Source organism: Zonotrichia albicollis, chromosome 8, assembly GCF_047830755.1.
Source record: "Zonotrichia albicollis isolate bZonAlb1 chromosome 8, bZonAlb1.hap1, whole genome shotgun sequence".
NCBI lineage: Eukaryota > Metazoa > Chordata > Aves > Passeriformes > Passerellidae > Zonotrichia > Zonotrichia albicollis.
In genome coordinates this window covers 1,579,458-1,599,945 of record NC_133826.1, presented here as the reverse complement: position 1 = coordinate 1,599,945, position 20,488 = coordinate 1,579,458, and the positions used below count along the sequence as shown (strand labels likewise).

The window sequence follows — 20,488 nt, the reverse complement described above, 5'->3', positions numbered from 1 at the left end:
AGAGTGCTTTGGGGGTGTAGTTTGGGTCCAAGAATTTGGACCAGGTGTGTAAGGGCTTGGTGTTACCTGGATTGGGGCGCATCCAAAGGGAGGAGAAGGCAGGAAACCAATCCCTGGTGCCATTGGGGTTTCTCCAAGAGAGCTCAGCTTCCAGGAAGAAAATCCCCCCATTTCCCAGGTCCTGGGTTCCCCTGGGGGGCTGTCCCAGGGTGACCCACGAGGTGTGGCGGTGGCAGCTGGGCCCTGGGGTGCTGACGTGTCACTCTCTGACCAGGTGTCTCTTCTCTCCCCTCTCGCTGACCGCAGCGGCGCAGCCCGGTAAGAAACTGGGATGGGGTCACGGGGGTCCCTGTCCTTGCTGGGCTCTGGGGGGGCACAGGGCATGGGGACAGCTGCCAGGGGGGGCACAGGGCGTGGGGACAGCTGCCAGGGGTGCCACACAGCCCCTCATGTCACCCCAGTTGTGACCGTGTTCACAGGGGTCGGAGGATGAGGGGAGAGACGAGGATCTGACTCCGTGTTTCAGAAGGCTGATTTATCATTTTATGATATATATTATATTAAAACTAAAAGAATAGAAGAAAGGATTTCATCAGAAGGCTGGCTAAGCTAAGAATAGAATAGGAAAGAATGATAACAAAGGTTTGTGGCTTGGGCTCTCTGTCTGAGCCAGCTGACTGTGATTGGCCATTAATTAGAAACAACCACATGAGACCAATCCCAGATGCACCTGTTGCATTCCACAGCAGCAGATAGCCAATCCCAGATGCACCTGTTGCATTCCACAGCAGCAGATAACCATTGTCTGCATTTTGTTCCTGAGGCCTCTCAGCTTCTCAGGAGAAAAAATCCTACAGAAAAGATATTTCATAAAAGATGTTTGTGACACCCAGTGATAGCACAGGGAGCTCTCAGTGATGGGGATCCCTGGAGGCCCCGCTCTGGCTCTGGGGTGTCCCCGTTCCCATGGCTGGGAGGGTTTGGCTTCTGCCCCACGAGCCCCTGGCACAGCTGGATGGCAGTGCAGAGTGCCCATTCCCAGAGGATGTGCCCATTTGTGCCCATTCCCAACCCCTGTGTATGTGGCACTGGGGACAGCAGAGCTGCCAGCAGTGCCTTTGTGTGGCTCAGGAATTTTCTGCAGGGTTTTCTGCTCCCTGGAGCTCAGGCTCCTGCAGGAAATGTCCCCTCAGACAGCTCCTGCCACCTCTGCTGGGCTGCTTTGCTCCTGGGGTGCCAACTGCCACACAGTCCTGTCCCTGTGCATGCCACTGATCCCTGTGTTTCTCCTTCCAGGGGACGATCAAAAGGAATTTATCCAGTAAGTATCCCCTGCAGTCCATCAAACCAGCACTCCTTGCACCTGCTGGGGGGGTTTGGGGAGTGGGGGTGGGAAAAGAGTGAGTTAAATTTGGTTTAAAGTGATCCTGCAGAGCTGGTGGCTACCAAAAGCTTTCCCTGGAGAAGATGTGGGGGACATCTGCAGCAGAGCAGTTTCCTGATTCAGCTCTGTACAGAAATAAATTGGAGTTAAAAGCAGATTTTTGCTGCCAGGATCCCTGCAGAGCAGGGTGGGTGGGACACCAGGTGCGACCCCCCCTGCCAGCAGGGCTCTGGGGGCCAGGGGGATGCTCTGGGGTGGGAATGGCTCTGACTCTCATCCATGTGTGTCCTGTCCTGTCCCAGGTGAGGAGATCACGCGGCCCCGGCGCTCCACGCCCACGCCAGACCCCGCCAGGTCAGTGCAGATCATCCTTCCCAGGCTCAGGGCCCTCATCCCACCTGGGATTGGGACATTCCCACTTGCACTGTGCTGGATGGGGAGCTGGAGGGGGCAGATGGGGTTTTGGGAAGGAATTGTTCCCTGGGAGGGGGAGGAATGGAATTCCCAGATTTGCTCTGGCTGCCCCTGGATCCTGGCAGTGCCCAAGGTCAGGCTGGAGCACCCGGGACAGTGGGAGAGGTGTCCCTGCCATGGCAGGGGTGGCACTGGGTGGGCTTTAAGGTCTTTCCACCCAAAACCATTCCAGGATTTAAGGTCTTTCCACCCAAAACCATTCCAGGATTTTGGCAGGACTGAGGGGCTGGTGGTGGTTGGGATGCTCAGTGCCCATCCCTGCTCTCCACCAAAAGCTCCAAGGACATTCCCTGCTGGAAGGCACCTTGAGCCTGATCCATAGGGAGCAGGCCAAGCTTGGGGGGGGGGTGGGGGGGATGTATTGATTCAGGACAGCAAACATGCAAGTTTTTATGGAATAAAGCCAAATCTCCCTGGGAATGTGCCCCGTTGCAGCTCCAGGGGTCAACTCAAGGTGTGTTGGAGCAGAGCATGGCCCAGACCTCAAGTATTTATTTTTTTAATCCTTTTCCATGGAATTTTGACTAAACCCAAAGAAACTTAGTGTCCCAGCAGCTGCTGTGGCACCACAGGGTTGGCACTGGGGTGCTGCTCCTTTCCCTTGTCCCCGTCTGAAACCCTGTGTTTGGCCAGCTCCTCCTTGGTCTGGGGTAAAAAACGTCCTCAAAAATATTTGTGTTTGCCTCAAAGATGGGGTCAGAACCCAGGCCTGCCCTTCATGGCTGCTCTGTGCTCTCTAACCCCACAAACCCAAACCTGTCCCTCACGGCTGCCCTGTGCTCCTCTAACCCCACAGACCCCACAAACCTGCCCCTCACGGCTGCTCTGTGCTCTCTCACCCCGCAAACCCCACAGACCTGCCCCTCATGGTTGCTCTGTGCTCCTCTAACCCCACAAACCCAGACCTGTACCTCAAGGCCACCCTGTGCTCTCTCACCCCACAAACCCAAACCTGTCCCTCATGGCTACTCTGTGGTCTCTAACCCCACAAACACAAACCTTTCCCTCAAGGCCACCCTGTGCTCTCTCACCCCACAGACCCCACAAACCTGCCCCTCATGGCTGCCCTGTGCTCCTCTCACCCCACAAACCCAGGCCTGTCCCTCATGGCTGCTCTGTGCTCCTCTCACCCCACAAACCCAGGCCTGTCCCTCATGGCTGCTCTGTGCTCTCTAACCCCACAAACCCCACAAACCTGCCCCTCATGGCTGCTCTGTGCTCTCAAACCCCACAAACCCCACAAACCTGCCCCTCATGGCTGCCCTGTGCTCCTCTCACCCCACAAACCCAGGCCTGTCCCTCATGGCTGCTCTGTGCTCTCTCACCCCACAAACCCCACAAACCTGCCCCTCATGGCTGCTCTGTGCTCTCAAACCCCACAAACCTTTCCCTCATGGCTGCTCTGTGCTCTCTCACCCCACAAACCCCACAAACCTTTCCCTCATGGCTGCTCTGTGCTCTCAAACCCCACAAACCTGCCCCTCATGGCTACTCTGTGGTCTCTCACCCCATAAACACAAACCTGCCCCTCATGGCTGCTCTGTGCTCTCTCACCCCACAAACCCAAACCTGCCCCTCATGGCTGCTCTGTGCTCTCAAACCCCACAAACCCCACAAACCTGCCCCTCATGGCTGCTCTGTGCTCTCTCACCCCACAAACCCCACAAACCTGCCCCTCATGGCTGCTCTGTGCTCTCAAACCCCACAAACCCCACAAACCTGCCTCTCATGGCTGCCCTGTGCTCCTCTCACCCCACAAACCCAAACTCGCCCCTCATGGCTACTCTGTGCTCTCTAGCCCCACAAACACAAACCTTTCCCTCATGGCCGCTCTGTGCTCTCTCCCCACAGCAAGAAGGCCGGGGAGGATCCAGCAGCGCTGGCCCCGCTCTTCGGGCCCCCGCTGGAGTCGGCCTTTGAGGAGGCCAAGCTGGAGGGTGAGTTTGGGGCTGGGGTGAGGGCATTTGGGACATGACAACTGAGTTTGGGGCCATGGTGGGTGAGTTTGGGGACCTGGTGACTTTGGGGCTGGTACAGGTGAGTTTGGGGCCATGGTGGATAAGTTTGGGGCATGGCCAGTGAGTGTGGGAGACTTGGTGATTGAGTTTGGGGACTTGGTGAGTTTGGGGCTGGGGTGAGGGAGTTTGGGGACCTGGTGAGCTTTGGCCCAGGGCAGGTGAATTTGGTGACAGGGCAAGGGATTTTGTGCCTATGGTGGGTGAGTTTGGGGACTTGGCGATTGAGTTTGGGGACAGAGTGAGTTTGGGGCTGGGACAAGGGAGTTTAGGCTGTGGTGGGTGAATGTGGGGACCTGTGAGTGAATTTAGTAACAGGGCGATTTTGAGGCCTTGGCAATTTTGAGGCCTTGGTGAGTGGCTTTGGAACCATGGTGGCTTTGAGGCCATGGTCGGTGAGTTCGGGGACATGGTGAGTGACTTTGGGCCACGGTGGCATCTCCTGTCAGGGACCTGGGAAGGTTCTCCAGCCCTGGCAGGAGTGGAGTCCCCACTCCTGGAGGGATTTCAGAGCTGTGTGGATGTGGCCCTTGGGGACAAGGTCAGGGGTGGAACTGGCAGTTCCATGGGCTCCGAGGGCTTTTCCAAGCTGGACAATTCCCAGATTCTCAGGTTCCCAGCCCTCCTGCTGGAGGAAGGAGCCCAGGCAGGGGTTGAAGGACAGGTGACCATGTCCAGGGTTAATGCGGGCTGGGTGGAAACAGCAAGTGCTTAAGTCAATAAGTTAATTATGAGGTCTGGGAGAGATCCTGACAGGGAACAGCTCAAGAACATCAAACCTCAGCATTTTCCAGCCAAACCTTCACCCTGGAGCAGGGGGTTTTAACTCTACCCAGGATTCTGGAGGCAGCTGTTGGACAAGCCTTGCACCCCTCCATGCCTAGGAAATAGCATCTCAAAAATGTCATTTTTCCCTCCTTTAACACAGAGACACTTTGCTTCCATCCAAATCTGTTTTTTCCCAGCTTTCCCAAAGCACAGGAACTTTGCAAGACTTGTTTTCCCCAAAACCAAGCCCAACCATGCCCTGGAGCGGGTTCTTCCCAGAGATCTCCTCCTCCTCCTCCTCCTGGAGGGCCACTGCCCTCGTTATGTCCCGTCATTAACGCCTCCAGTTAATTCTTTTAATCAAAGCAACGTTTCGAAGCAGTTCTCAGCACAAAAACTCCAAGAAATCTAAATTATATACAAAAATATCTTCTTTTCCCCCCCCCTTTATTCTCTGGGAATACAATTATCTTTTAATTTTGCTACCTGATGGGTTTTTTTGTTTGCATATCCTAAAATTCCAGACCACTTTGGCCATCAATACAATGTTTTCCTTCCCATAATAAGCCTCCAAATCCATCCCTGGCATTGTTTTGTTTGTCAAGCAGCATAAGTGTCAAACTAATTGCACGTCCTGCTTCAAAATCAGACAGGATTTTAATTATCCACCGTTACAGAACCCCCTGTCCTTAATTAATGAGGTTTCTGTCACTGTCTGGGCCCTCTTTTCCCAGAGCCTCAGTGTCTCATCCATGTGTTTGGGTGATGGGAAGAGAACATTTGGATTTTTCATTGCTTTCAAATGTTTACTTTTGATTTTTCAGCTGCTCTGGACCAGCCTGAGATATGGGGGTCAGTCCAGCCCATCAACACAAACGTAGAGTCCCCAAAACTTCCAAGACCTTTCCCAACTGGAAGTAAGTGACCATGGAATTAAATTAATATATCCAGAAATCAGGTCAAAGATTTGAGCTGTCCTCATCCAGGCTGTGCAGTTCCGTGATATTTTAAATTAAAGAAGATTTTTTTCCCTTTGTTTGGCTCGGGTGACAGCACTGTGGGGTGGAGGAGGGAGAGGGATTGATAAGGGCTGCAGGGATGGGGTGGATCCTGATCCTGCACGTTCATGCCGAGGTTACTTGGCTGGAAAAGTGGGAAGCACCGGTTTTTCCAGGATAACATCAGGGAGAGCAGCTCAGCCCCAATCCCGGATTTTTATTGCAGCTTTCCCTCTGCCCGGGGCAGCTGCGGAGCCGTTTCCTCTGCAGAAATGCCCCTGTAAAGCACAGCTGGTTAATTAGCCGCTGTTAATTAGCCCCAGGGTTGCCGATCCCGGATCCACATCCTGGATCCACGTGGGATGGGCACGGCAGAAAGGCGGAGGCAGCTCCGTGCCTCGGAGGATCCAGGTTTAATTAAAATGCTAATTTAGGGGGTTGAAACAGCAGATGTAAAAAAAGGGGGAAAATTCCATCAAACCCGACAGAAATGGCTTCCCACTGCCAGAGGGCAGGGAGGGGTGGGTATTGGGAAGGAATTAATGGGATGTTGGGAAGAATTCCTCCTTGTGGGGATGGAGAGGGATGGGATGAATTCCCAGAGCAGCCGTGGCTGCCCCTGGATCCCTGGCAGTGTCCAAGGCCGGGCTGGACATTGGAGCTGGGAGTTCATCCCTGCCTTGTCCCCTTTTTCCCAGCCATCCCGCTGATATCCCACGGGCTGTCCCTGCTGCTCTCCGGCTGAGCTCTCTCCCCTCTCTGTGCTCTCTTTCAGCCCCTCCGCCGCTCCCCCCGAAGAACATCCCGGCCACGCCGCCGCGCACCGGCTCCCCCCTGCCCCCGGCCATCGGTAACGGCTCCGGGGGACACCGGGACAGCCCCGGCTCGGGGGTGGGACAGGGACAGCCCCAGCCCTGTGGTGGCACTGGGGGTGACACATCCCATCCCCAGCTCTGGGGGGACAGGTCCCTGTCCCCGTGGCTGCATTTTGGGCATGGATTTGATCCTTGTGCATCCTCTGCCCTTGGAGTTCAGAGAATTCCAGGCTGGGCTGGGCTGGGAGGAATTTCTGGCCCAGGCCTGTCCCAGGCCGCTGCCAGCCCCGGTGTCCAGCCTGGCCCCGGGCACTGCCAGGGATCCAGGGGCAGCCCCAGCCCTGAGGTGTCTCAGTGGATGCTGCAGTAGAAGCAGCACAAAGATGGTTTTGCTTCCCAAGTCGGTCTCACCCTGGTGAAATTAATGTTCTTTACACCACCCCTGCCTTTGGGAATGCAGTGCAGGATTAGCTTCAACATCCTGCTGAAAACCAGGATATATTCCCAATTCCAGAGCCCTGCACAGCCTGTGCAGAGGAAACCAGAGCTGTGCAGGGTCTGCCTGTGGCAGGAGCTGCTCCTGCCTTCCCTGCCCCCAAATCCCTGCTGAGAGATGGGAAAAGCCCCCCCTGACCCTGCAGCCCGGGAAATGGTGCTGGGAATGAAGGACAGGGAAGGGAAATGGTGCTGGGAATGAGGGGCAGCCCGAGGGCAGGGATGGAAAGGTGTTGGATGCAGCCAGAGGACATCAGGTGCTGCTTCCAGGCATATAATTCATGGTGCTGGCTGGTGGGAAAGCAGGGTCTGAGCAGGGCAGGCTGGTGGGGCCAGCCAGAGCCCCTCGGGGTGAAACCCCTGTGCCATGAGGAGCCCCTGCTCTGTCCATCCCCATCTCATCTGTGCTCCCAAATCCCAATTTTCCAGGCTGGCAGGGTGTCCATGTCCATCCATCCATCCATTCCCAGCAGCAAATGCCTGATCATTTGCTGGGCTGTGCCTTGTGTATTTGTGAAGCAAATGGCTGAGGTCTGGTTTTGTCTGGTTCAGCAAATCCCTATTTTATCCCCCCCACCCTAAATGTGGACCCCCAAAACAGAGGAGCAGGGATGGGGTGATGCTGCCATGAAGATCCCAGAGGGCATTTAGTGTCAGCCTGTCCCTTCCCTGGATGTGAAATGCTTGGCTGGTGGATCTGTGGTGGTTCTGGAGTCAGGTGGGAGTGTTGCTGTGTGGTGGCTCAGTGAGCAGAGCCCTGAAATCCCCATCTGTGTGTGCCCTAAAATCCCGATCTGTGCCCTAAAATCCTGATCTGTGCCCTAAAATCTTGATCTGTTCCTGCTTGTGGCTGGATGCATTCCTTGTGGCTGGAATACACTCCCTGTGTGCATCCTGTGCTGCATGCCCAGACTCCAGCAGTGTCCAACCAGCATGTCTGAATATATGTATTTATACCTGAGTGTTTATAAATATATATATATATGGAGAGAGTGGGGCGTGCCAGAGCGCTGAGTGCACACCTTTGGTACCTGCTGATAAACCAGAGTTGCTGATAAGGACGGGATGTGGTTTAGAGGACACAGAAGGCTGTGAATTTGGGATTCTTGGCTGTGAATTTGGGAATCTTGGCTGTGAGTGCTGGCTCGTGGTGGTGCATGCTCCCTCCTCCAGCCTTTGGATCCCGCGGGATTCATTCCATGTCGCACCTGGCTGTGCTGGAAACGTTCTTGCCCATGAATTATATAAATACAGAGGAGAAAAGGTGATTTTAGAGCCTCTCCCGTAGAAGTAGAGCCCGTAGAGAGTAGCGCAGCCCTCGCTTAACGCCCGGTGTAAAATAAACCTCCTCTGACCGCAGGAGGGGACCAGGCAGCAGCAGCAGAGCCCAAACGGGACAAACTCCCGTCCATCAATGACTTGGACAGCATTTTTGGCCCCGTGCCGTCCCCCAAATCTGCTGCTGCCACCGCGGAAGACAAGTGGGTCAATTTTTCCGATCAATCCCCGGAGAACGCGCCTCCGGAGCTGTCGCCCCGGGACAAGGCGGGGTCCCCGGCGGGCAGCCCGGCCAGCGCCCCGGCCGAGCCTCCCCGCCCGCTGCCCTCGCCGCTGCAGCTGGAAGACGCTCCCAAGAAGCTCCCCGAGCAGCCCCACGTTAAGGACGATTCGGCCGAGCCCGTCGCCTCTCCCAAAGATTTTGGGCCGGGCCAGAGAGGGACCCCGCCGCCCCCTCCGCCGCCCACGTACCGCGCCGTGGTGTCGTCGCCCGGACCGGGCGCCAGCACGGGAAGCGCCAGCGGTACGTGCTGAGCTCGGGTGTGCTGCCGTGTGGCCCCGGTGCCCCTCCCGCCTGGCTGTGTCCCTGCGGCCGTGCCCTGCTGCCCGCCCGTGTCCTGCGCCTCCCGTGTGCTTCCCTCCCTCCCTGGGAGCCTTTCCCGGAGCCTTTCCCGGAGCCCTTCCCGCCCCAAACCGGGCACGGGCTTGGTGGTGTTGTCGTTGTTGTTGTTGTTGTTGCGGTTGTGCTCTCCGTGGGGATGGAATGGTTCAGGTGAACGGTCTGAGCGAGCCTCAGATCAGGGCTGGGGTGTTTGTTTTTACCACGTCCTCTCACCCCGGTAATTCCCGGTGGGAATGGTGCTCGGCTCTTCCTGGCTCTGGGTGTGGATGGGAGATGTGTTCCGGGGTGAACCTCTCCCCCGGGAGAAGCTGCTGGCTCTGCCTGCTTTCACCTGATTAATTATAGATGTTCATTAAGGCAAATGAGCCGGGGAGGCTCGGCTTACTGGCACTCCTTGCCTGAGGAGCTGCAGCCTGAGCCTGTTCTCTTAGGGCCTGAGCCCAGCTCAGCCCTGTGCTCCCATCCTGCCTCCACCAAAGGTGATTTTGGGGGCAATCAGAGCCTTGAGGAACCTGCACTGGTGGTGGGGTGGGAGTGCAGCCCCCCAGCTCCGTGTCTGACCCCTGCCACCCTCCTGGTGGGAGCTCGGGGTTTGTGTCACTGCCCGTGGGATTTGTCACGGCCAGGAGGGTGCCCTGAGTGTGGCTGGCACTGCAGATGTGGCTTTGCTTCAGTGCTGGTGGCTTTTCTGTGCTGGCTCGGGGGGGTGGGTAGAGGGTCCCTGTGGGGGCTGCGGAGTCCAGCAGGAGCTGGAACTTCTCCAGGAGCTTCCAGGAGCAGGAGACAGCAGGATCCATCCCGCACTGCTGTCCTGCCTGCTCCCAGCTGAGCACAGGATGGAGGCGTGCCAGGGCTCCCCTCAGATGGAGAAGCCTGGCCCAGAAGATCCACAGCCCAGCTCCAGGAATTGCCTCTTGTCTCAGCAGCTGGGCAGCAATGGGAAATGAAAAATCCACACAAAAATGGTGCAAATCCTCCAAAGGCTGCAGCAGAGTGTGCAGCACGGCTCCAGCACCTGTGCCACCCTCTCGCCTTTCCAAGGCTGGTTTTGGGGTGCTGTGGAGCAGAGCCAGGCCAGGATCTGCCCTCAGAGCCCCGGGTGTCACCAAGGCTCTGCGCAGGGTCACGGTGGAAGGGACCTCAAAGCTCCCCTTGTTCCAACCCCTTCCACCACCCCATGCTCTCCAAGGCCAGCATTCACACACATTTCTGATTCCGTGCTGGTTTCCACATGCTGTCAGTTTCTGCAGTAGGAAATGTCCATTCCCTCGATGGAAGCCACCATCTGGCTGGGATTTGGCTATCTGGTGGCCACAGAACCCTCCACACTCAGTCCTGCAAGGTTATTTTCCCTCAATATTTTCTATTTTCTCTGGCTTTTCTTGGGATAAGGAAGGAAAAGTTCAAACTTTGGTTCCCAAATTAGGCTTTGAAATAAAAGTGGCTTGAATCTTGGAGTTGTGCAGAGGAATGACTGGAATTTATTCCCTTTAAGCCAGGCCCTCTCTTGTCTGAGCCTGCTCTCCTTCACCTCTTCTTGTTTCTATAAATCCAGCTTTGATCTTTCTTTGCTAAATCTGAGCTATCACCCAAAGAACTCAGGAAATTATTCTTTTGTAAGTGGGAAATTAAGTTATCTCAGTCTGAGCCATGGAGCTGCTGAGCTCCACGGAAGCTGGTGACAAACACTGGCTCAGCTGTCCTGGCACTGAGCTCTGAGCTCCCTCCCATTCCTGCTGCCCTTCATGTCCTGGTGCCCCCTCTGCCTGCTCTGCCCAGCTCCAGGTCTTGCTGGGCTTCTCCTGGAAGGAATTCCTGTGTGTGGAGCCAAGCAGGCTCCTGGATCTCCCGTGAGGCACCAGTTGGAATTCCCATTTGGTCACAGGAATCCCTCTCTGCAGCAGGGTCTGTGAGCCCTGAGCTCAGCTCCCTGCTTTGGGAGTCTCTTCCAGCGGGTTGGGAGCTGCTTGTGCTCCCAGCAAATCCCAGAACCTTCCTCTCCCACCCTTCCCCTCCTTTGCTGGGCCAAGCTTTGCCCTGTGACGAGGATCTGTTGTATTTGTGGGGTGCCCCGTGGCAGGGAGGAATGATGAATATAACTTGACATTCTTAGAAGGCTAAATTATTATTTTATCCTTATAAATATTATATATTTATATAATATAATTATATTATATATTATATTACAGAATACTATATTACAGAATATTATATTATTATATTATATTATATTATATTATATTATATTACAGAATACTATACTATATTATATTACAGAATACTATATTATATTATATTACAGAATACTATACTAAGGAATACAGAGAGGATACTTACAGAAGGTTAAAAAGATAAGATGAAAACTTGTGACTGTCTCCAGAGTCTTGGTACTGATTGGCCAACAAGTCAAAACAATTGACATGAAACCAATGAAACAATCTCCAAACACATTCCACATGTGAGCACAACACAGGAGAAGCAAATGACATAAGAATTTGTTTTCCTTTTCCTCTGAGGCTTCTCAGCTTCCCAGGAGAAATGCCGGGCGAAGGGATTTTCCAGAAAACATGACTGTGACAAGGATTCCTACCTCCCGGTTGTGCCAGCCCTGGAGCAGTGTTCCATCCACCATCCCATCCCTCCTGCCCGTATTTTTGGGACAGCTCTATGATGTCAGTTTTGCAGAGGGACCCGGGCACTGGGCAGCCTGCCAGGATCCCATGGGCATCATCCCTCCTGGAATGTTCCGTGCACAGCAGCCGGGCTGTGCCCCCATCAGGGGCAGCTCCTGGGCTGGGCAGAGCCCGCGGGCACTCACGGCTCCCGTTGTTTGTTCCTTGCAGGTTCCTCGTCCCCAGCCCGGCCCGGCACGCCGCTGGCCCCGTGTGGCACTCCCCCGCCGCCGCCGCCCCGGCCCCCGTCCCGGCCCAAGCTGCCCCCGGGCAAGCCCCCCGTCAGCGACGTGGTACGTGGGCAGGGCTGGGGGCACGGCAGGGCACTGCCAGGGGCGGCGGGCGGCGTTCCAGTCGGGAATGGGGCAGCAGAGCCGCGGGCACCGGGGTGGGATGGGCTCCTCTGGGATTTGGGAATCCTCGTGGGAAGGGCTGTGCCACCTCTGCTCTGCCAGCCTGGTGATGCCAACCATGGTGCTCAGCCAGGGCAAGGGCGGGGAGTGGGCTGGGGTGGGAATGTGCCCCGGGAAGGGTCTGGGAGCAGAGCAGTTCCAGCATCCCCAGGAGCAGTGCCAGCTCAGGGCAAGGGCTGGGGTGGGAATGTGCCCCAGGAAGGCTCTGGGGGCAGAGCAGAGCAGTTCCAGCATCCCCAGGAGCAGTGCCAGCTCAGGGCAAGGGCTGGGGTGGGAATGTGCCCTGGGAAGGGTCTGGGGGAAAAGCAGGGCAGTTCCAGCATCCCCAGGAGCAGTGCTCAGCCAGGGCAAGGGCAGGGAGTGGGCTGGGGTGGGAATGTGCCCCGGGAAGGCTCTGGGGGCAGAGCAGAGTAGTTCAGCATCCCCAGGAGCAGTGCTCATTCAGGGCAAGGGCTGGGGTGGGAATGTGCCCTGGGAAGGGTCTGGGGGCAAAGCAGGGCAGTTCCAGCCTCCCCAGGAGCAGTGCCAGCTCAGGGCAAGGGCTGGGGTGGGCTGGGGTGGGAATGTGCCCCAGGAAGGCTCTGGGGGCAGAGCAGGGCAGTTCCAGCCTCCCCAGGAGCAGCGCCAGCTCAGGGCAAGGGCTGGGGTGGGAATGTGCCCCGGGAAGGCTCTGGGAGCAGAGCAGAGCAGTTCCAGCCTCCCCAGGAGCAGTGCCAGCTCAGGGCTGTCCTGTGTGCCACCCCAGGCTGCTCCAGGTAAGGCGTGAGGGCTTTGGGGTGATGCTGAGGGTACAAAATGACCACCAAAGGATCCCTGAGGGCCTGGGGAGCTGGCACCTGGTGGGCACTGCTCCCTGCCCAGTGCCCAGCCCATTCCATCCATCCCACAGCCCCTGGAGCTCCCACCCTCGGTGTGGATGGGTGGAATCTCCACACCCATCCCCACAGTGTTGGGGATAATCTATTTTCCCAGCTCCAAGCTAAAATGCCATTGGTACTAAAACAACTAAAGTAATTCCAATTTTCCCTCTGGGGCATCAGCAGAGTAGTCAGGAGGGTCCAGGTGAAATTTTATTTGTTTGATGCAAATGTTTTTGTTTAGATTTTATTTAACTTTGTGTTGTTTTATGTTTCTCTCCAGTCCAGGCCTTTTAGCCCTCCCATCCACTCCTCCAGCCCTCCTCCGATAGCACCTTTAGCCCGTGCTGAAAGTACTTCTTCCATTTCTTCCACCAATTCCCTGAGTGCAGCCACCACTCCCACCGTTGGTAAACACACGCAGCACTGCTGTTCTTTCACCTTTCCTAATCCTCCAGTAACTCCTGAGGCCTCTTCATTCCCTAGGTCACTCTTTGGGGTTGGATTCTTAGTTTCCATCAGGGTTTGAAATGCTAAAAGGGATTTGAGGGGGGTGATGGATCAGGAGGGTGATGCTGCGAGGGAAGTTTTTCCAAATGTTGTGGGAAATGGATGTTTGGTGAAAGTCAAGGGAATTGTAACAGAAAATGTGGTTCTGGGCTGTAATTTGGGGCAAAATAAGCTTTTTTTGCAGGGGAGGCTTGTGCCTGGAGGAGAGTGGGGCTGGAAGCCAGACCTTGGGATCCAGGGATATTAAATCTCTTGGAACGTCTTTAATTCAAACTTGCCCTTAAAGCAGTAACAGAAAAAGGGTCTTGGAAAAGAAGGTGGCTTTTCCCAGCCACTTGCCATGTCCGAGGGCAGAACCAAACGCTGCAGTTTTCCTGGGAAAAGTGGGGTTTGCCAAACCCCGGGGCTGAGATGAGGGATGGGAACCGAGTCTGGCTGGCAGCTCCCAGCTCCAGGCGCTGGGTCCCCCCACGCCTCCCCCTCCATCCCCTCTGTCCCCTCCTGTCCCCTCTGTCCCTGCTGCCGGCGCTCCCCCTCCTCTTCCTCCTCCATCCCTGGCTGCCAGCCCCTGCCCCTCGCTTCCTGCGCCTCCATCTCCTCCAGGATCACCTCCCTCCCTTGTCTTTTCTCCCCAACCCTCTGGAAAAGCCGGCCTGGCGGGAGTTCCCGTGCGCCCGGCCCTTTGTCACCGCTGTCCCCGCGGGGAGCGGTGGCACTGCTGTCACCACCCCCGTGACGGCGCTGTCCCCGCCGTGCCGCTGGCACCGAGCCCTCCCCGTGGCTTTGCTGGAGTCTCGACTGCGTCTCCGTCCTGTGTCACCTCACTCTCGGGTGTTGTAGGTGCCTGTTCCGGCTGTTGGTCACTGTCACAGCGCCTGGCTGGAACAAATGTCACCAGGACAGCGAGCCCTGAGCGTCCCCTGTGCCTGTGGCAGTGCTTGGGGGCACGGTGGCCACAGGGACACGGCGTTAGGGGAGGGGACAGCCAGGCTGAGCACAGGGACAGTCCCAGGGGCTGCGGGAGGCTGGGAAGGGCAATGGGAGCGAGCTGAGCTCTGCCATCCCAGCTCCCTCAGGCTCTCTATTTAGATTTCTTATTTTCTCTGATATTTTTGGGATCAAAAGCTGCTGTTTGATGATTTAGTGACCTCCCCGTGCTGAGCAGAGGGGATGAGGTTGCTGGGCTGGGGGAGAAGTTGGGGTCCCACACTCTCTATGGAGATTTCCTTGGAGCAGAGCCAAAATCGGGGCTCTGGGGTCACCCCTGGCCAGGGAACTCCAAAGGGGGCAGTCAGGAGGAGCACCCCAGATTTTGTAGGTGTTGCACTTCCAGCTCCATGCAGAGATTATACCGAGTGGGAAGGGACCCACAGGGATCATTGATCCAACTCCTGCCCTGCACAGACACCCGACAATCCCACCCTGGGCATCCCTGGCAGTGCTGTCCAAACACCCATTCCCTGGGGAGCCTGGGCAGTGCCAGCACCCTCTGGATGAGGAACCTTTTCTGCGGGCATCCAGCCTAAACCTTGGGAAAAGCTGGATGGGGACAGACAGAGACAGACAGGGTTTGGGGTGTGCGTTGGGAAAGTGTCTCCTTGTCCCCACCGAGGCCAGGGCGGGCACTGGTGCTGGGTGAGCATCCAGGGAAACCCACAGCAGAGGAGGGACACATTCCAGTTCCCATGAGAGGAAAAGCTGTGCTGGGAGGTGTGCAGGGATGGGCAGGTCTGGGATCAGGGACCGCTGCAGGTCCCGGGGGGCTGGGACACCTGGAGTCTGGCTCCAGCGCATTCCCCATCTCCCGTGCCCTGTGGCAAAGTCCCACGGAGTTTGTCCGGGAGCAGGGGCAGGGCTGCTCCATCCCCGTGTCCTCCGTGCTGTTCTGGTGTGCTTTCCTCGTTGGCTGCATGTCAGTCTGGACAATTCCTGGCACAGCAAGGAGCTCTGTGGTTCCCGTGTCGGTGCCCCTCCGTCATCTCTGTCTCTGCGTTGGTACAAGTGCGCTGCTTGGTTTCACTTGGGATCCGTGTTTTCATTCTTTTTGTGCTCTTTCTTTTCCTTTCTTTTCTTTTCTTTCTTTCTTTGTTTCCTTTGCGTTTCTTCTGCTTGTGTTATCAGAGGATGATGCTTTTATTGACAAACTGCCCGCGTTTGAGGGGCGCAGTGAAACGCCGGCAGGTACTGTACTAGCAGGGAATTGCCGAGAATTCCGCCCTCGGAGCGGCACCCACCGCTCGCAGCACCTTGCATGACAGTTTCTCAGTGACTCAAAGGACTCGGAGGTGGAAGGTTGGCACCTCCCGAATTCCAAAAGGTTCATTTAGCAGCTCCAAAAGCTGTTCGCCCCACGCCCCCCCTCCGGCCCTCACATCCCGAGTTATGGCAGCGTGGTGGAGCGCAGGGAGCTGGCTGTGACGGGAAGGGAAGGCTCCAGCTAGGATCCGCTGCTCTGTGTGCGTGTGTCCGGTTCTCTGCAAGTGTCGTGTCCTGAGGTGCGAGAGCAAACAGCCACGTGTCACTGTCCCTGAGTGTCACTGCGGGCCGGCGTGCGGAGCAGCATCCGCCGGGAATGCTGAGCAGCGCCGGCCCCGCTCCGCGCAGGCGGAACCCGGAGCGCATGAGCCGACAAACCTCTTCTACCGCGGCCAAAAAAAAAGCGAGAGCACCTCTGCGAACCGCTCGCCCGGCGGGCAGAACGACTCCTCTATCTGGGCTTCCATAGCTTTGCTTCCCGCTTTCTGTCCCCCAGCCGGCGGCCGCTGTCACGCCCCTGTCCCTGCACGTGTGACCGCCCTGCAGCGCCTCGCCCCCTCCCCGTAGCGACATTAATGACCTGCTCTGTGACTCACACTGTGTCCTTCTCTCTCCCTCTCCTTAACCTTTCCCATCCCGCTTCAACTCCTGGCCATACAGAGAATGAACAGCCTTCCCTCGTTTGGTTTGACAGAGGAAAGTTTTATTTGACTTTCGAAGGTAAGTAGTGCAAATCACAGCCGGTAACCTCTCGCTCCCCTCGCTCTCTCGCTCCCGGGGTTCCCTTCCAAGGCTCCATCCAATCCAGCTTTCCGGGCTCCATCCAACCCAGCTGCCCGTGCGGAATGCTATGGCTACTTAGATGACATCGCCAGTCCGACCGGAATCGGTTTGATTTGATTTGGTTTGTGCCATTTGTCCCGCTGATCTCTTTTTATTTTTTGCCTCGTTGATTTCATTTTCAAAAAAAAAAAAAAAAATCCGGCCCAAGCAAGCCAAAAAGCCCAAAGAAACATTGCGAATATTCCCCGACGGAGGTGAAAACCAGGGAGCGGAGCCGCTTGCGCTGCCGAGAAAGCCGACCCTGCCAGGCTCCCGGAGCTGCTGCGGGCAATTCCAGCCCCGAGAAGCCGCTGCCCCCTGCGCTCCTCCGGGCAATTCCAGCCCCAGGAGCCGCTGCCCCCTGCGCTCCTCCGGGCAATTCCAGCCCCCAGGAGCCGCGTCCGCTGCCCCCTGCGCTCCTCCGGGCAATTCCAGCCCCGAGGAGCCGCTGCCCCCTGCGCTCCTCCGGGCAATTCCCACCCCGAGGAGCCGCTGCCCCCTGCGCTCCTTCGGGCAATTCCAGCCCCAGGAGCCGCTGCCCCCTGCGCTCCTCCGGGCAATTCCCACCCCGAGGAGCCGCTGCCCCCTGCCCTCCTCCGGGCAATTCCAGCCCCGAGGAGCCGCTGCCCCTGCGCTGCTCCCGTCCCGCTGGGGGCACGAAGGGCTCCGGGATGCGCTGGCACTGCCAGCACCGCCCGAGCCGGGCCAGGCTGTGCTGCTGGGGTGCTCGGCTGCAGCTGCTGGAGGTTTGGGGTCCCTCGTGGATGAGGAGCGCTGGGGAGGGGAAAACCTCCCGATGGTTTGGGGCCGATGGCACCTTCTCCGAGCTGTGTCACATCCCAGAGAGGACAATCCCCCAGGCTTTGGGGGCAGCCTCATCCTGCAGGCACGGAGCCAACATTTCCTTTTAACAGCAGAAGGAGAGGCAGGGGTTTGCCTGCAGCGGGGAGGGATTCCTGCAAATCCCAGGGAAGCACCTGGGAGCTGCCGTGCTGCCTGCAAAGGAGGGGCCTGGGGTGGCAGGGCCTGGCTGGGGAGCTCAGCAGTGGCCCAGGATGGCAGTGCCTGGCTGTGGATGGAAGGGATGGCCCAGGATGGCAGGGCCTGAGTGGGGAATGGCTCAGGACTGGCCCAGGACGGCAGTGCCTGGCTGTGGATGGAAGGGATGGCCCAGGATGGCAGTGCCTGGCTGTGGATGGAAGGGATGGCCTAGGATGGCAGTGCCTGGCTGTGGATGGAAGGACTGGCCCAGGATGGCAATGCCTGGCTGTGGATGGAAGGGATGGCCCAGGATGGCAGGGCCTGGCTGGGGAGCTCAGGACTGGCCCAGGGTGGCAGTGCCTGGCTGTGGATGGAAGGGATGGCCCAGGATGGCAGTGCCTGGCTGTGGATGGAAGGGATGGCCCAGGATGGCAGTGCCTGGCTGTGGATGGAAGGGATGGCCCAGGATGGCAGGGCCTGGCTGTGGATGGAAGGGATGGCCCAGGATGGCAGGGCCTGGCTGGGGAGCTCAGGACTGGCCCAGGGTGGCAGTGCCTGGCTGTGGATGGAAGGGATGGCCCAGGATGGCAGTGCCTGGCTGTGGATGGAAGGGATGGCCCAGGATGGCAGTGCCTGGCTAGAGATGGAAGGGATGGCCCAGGATGGCAGGGCCTGGCTGTGGATGGAAGGGATGGCCTAGGATGGCACTGCTTGGCTGGGGAGCTCAGCAGTGGCCCAGGATGGCAGGGCCTGGCTGTGGATGGAAGGAGTGGCCCAGGATGGCAATGCCTGAGTGGGGAATGGCTCAGGACTGGCCCAGGATGGCAGTGCCTGGCTGTGGATGGAAGGGATGGCCCAGGATGGCACGGCCTGGCTGGGGAGCTCAGCAGTGGCCCAGGATGGCACGGCCTGGCTGTGGATGGAAGGGATGGCCCAGGATGGCAGTGCCTGGCTGTGGATGGAAGGGATGGCCCAAGATGGCAGGGCCTGGCTGGGGAGCTCAGCAGTGGCCCAGGATGGCAGTGCCTGGCTTGGACTCCTTGGGCTCATGGAGCAAACCCATCCTGGTGACAGTGATGGCTGAGCAGCAGCAGGAGGCAGGGATCAAGTGGTGACCAGGGGTTTAGGTTCTTCCTTTCCTTCTTTTTCCAAGGTCCCCACTCTGACAATTCCTGCTTTGATGTCCGTACTCTGATGGCATCTCCCTGTTTAGACCCAGGAGGGGTCACACAGGAGCTGCTTCCTCCTGGTGCTCGGGGCAGTTTTGGTGTCTCCAGCCAAAATCCCTGTTTGCATTTCCTTTCTCAGGGGCTTGTTGGGAGCACTGGGAAGAGCTGAGGACAGCAGGAACAGCGTTATCCCTCAGCAGGAACATTCCAGCTCCACATTCCCCTTGCTTCCTCCCCACCAGCACTGCACACCTGGGGCTTTTCCTGTGCCTTGGAATCTTAACCCTGTACTGGAATTCTTGGGCTTGGTTCTGGTGGTCTGGAGCTGGGGTGGGATTATCCTGGGCATGCAGGAGTGTGGCACTGCCCCAGGATCATCCCACAGCCCAGCAAGGAGCTGTCTCACTTCCTCATGCTGGATTTCCTCATTGAGCTCTAAATGTTTAAACCCGACTTGAAAAGAAAAAAATACAACCTTCATGTGCAGGGAAGTGAGAGGAGATCTGCTGAGTTTGGTGTCTGGAACTCAGGGCGTGGAATGCCAGAAGAGAAATTATGGTTTCCTTCTGGATTTGGTTGTTTTGGGTTTTTTGGGTTTTTTTGGTGGCAAGATCCACATGCTTGATGAAGGTGGGGCAGTTTGTCCCTGTGTGGAAGGAGATGTGGTGATGCTCTCATGTTCTGGGATCACTGGCTACTCCACAGCTGCATTTTCCACCTTTTGTAGGGAAAAATAAGGCAAATTAAGCCGGTCTGCTGCTTATGTCTGGATCCAAAGCTCCATAAAGTGGATTTATTTTTTTCTCTGTTACTATCAGGTCATTTGTGCAACTGAAATGTTTATAAAAATGACTTTTGAAGCAGGAGCTGAAAGGCAGGTTTGGGGTGGAGCTGTGCCAGCACAACTGCATTTGTCTCTCAGGTTTCTGGACAATAATTGCAACGCTTATAATAGTTTATAATTTTCTTTCTTTAGTGAAAACATGAGTGTAAAAATTAATTTATTCCCTGAAGCCATGAAGAGAAGGATTTACGGATTCATGAGGGAAGAGTGGAGGGAACCAAGAACCCCAATTCCACCCACAGAGCCTTCAGCCCATTAGAAATGAGGAGGTTTTGTTGTTGTTGCTGCTCAGATGGACTCACATTCTCCAGCAGCACTGACACAGCCAGAGCACACAGCCTCAAGGGAAATACAGGCTGGATACAGGGAAAAGCTTTTTCCAGCAAGGTGATAAAGTTCTGGAATGGCTGCCCAGGGAGGTGGTGCAGTCCCCATGCCTGGGGGTGTTTAACACAGCCTGGATGTGGCACTGGGGGCCAGGGTTGAGTTGGGGTGTGGGGCTGGGTTGGACTCCGTGATCTCTCAGGTCTCTTCCAACCCAGTGATTCTGTGAATTTTGGGATTCTGTGAATTCAGTGGTTCTGGGAATTCTGTGAATTTCCAGGTGGATGCAGTGGGAATGTCCCACTGCCAGGGTATTGGCTGTGTTTGATGCTCTGAGGGGTTGCTGCTGTGGGTGGGCAGCAAGGATTTGCTCCCAGTGGTGTCTTTGGGAAGCATTTTCAGAAAATGTTGTCCTGTGTGTCCCCTCAATCCTGGAGTTTTGGGGTGTGGTGTCCTGTGGTTTTGGGGACCATGCCCTCATCTGGAACTGTCCGTTCTTCAGTGGGAATTCCAGCAGGGAGTCCCTGATGGATATCCTGGGCTGTGGGCTCAGAGCGGGAGGCTCTGGGCTCGTTAGGATAATGAATGTGTGGCTGTGGGTCTGGTGTGTGGGTGAGGCATCCCAGGAACAGCAGGACCCACTCCCTGAGCACCCCCATCCCGGATTGCAGCTGCAATCCCTCATTCCCTGATTCCCCCGGGGGTGGCACCGACAGGGACACGTGTGGCTGCATCAGCGTTTGACACTTTTAGGCTGCATTAGGCACTGCAAGGGAAAATCCCTCATCTGA

General features: G+C 56.8%; 1 protein-coding gene across 1 annotated transcript in view; it reads left to right on the top strand.

Moving 5' to 3' along the window:
* SGIP1 (SH3GL interacting endocytic adaptor 1) overlaps positions 1–20,488 on the top strand; it is a 56,629-nt gene that overhangs the window by 24,578 nt on the left and 11,563 nt on the right. The window contains exons 8-17 of the mRNA XM_074545612.1: positions 307–318; positions 1,297–1,321; positions 1,687–1,738; positions 3,710–3,795; positions 5,466–5,558; positions 6,415–6,489; positions 8,310–8,750; positions 11,693–11,814; positions 13,075–13,201; positions 16,218–16,277. Of these exons, the coding sequence (XP_074401713.1) occupies positions 307–318; positions 1,297–1,321; positions 1,687–1,738; positions 3,710–3,795; positions 5,466–5,558; positions 6,415–6,489; positions 8,310–8,750; positions 11,693–11,814; positions 13,075–13,201; positions 16,218–16,277 (1,093 nt within the window). The remainder of the gene's footprint in view (positions 1–306; positions 319–1,296; positions 1,322–1,686; positions 1,739–3,709; positions 3,796–5,465; positions 5,559–6,414; positions 6,490–8,309; positions 8,751–11,692; positions 11,815–13,074; positions 13,202–16,217; positions 16,278–20,488) is intronic.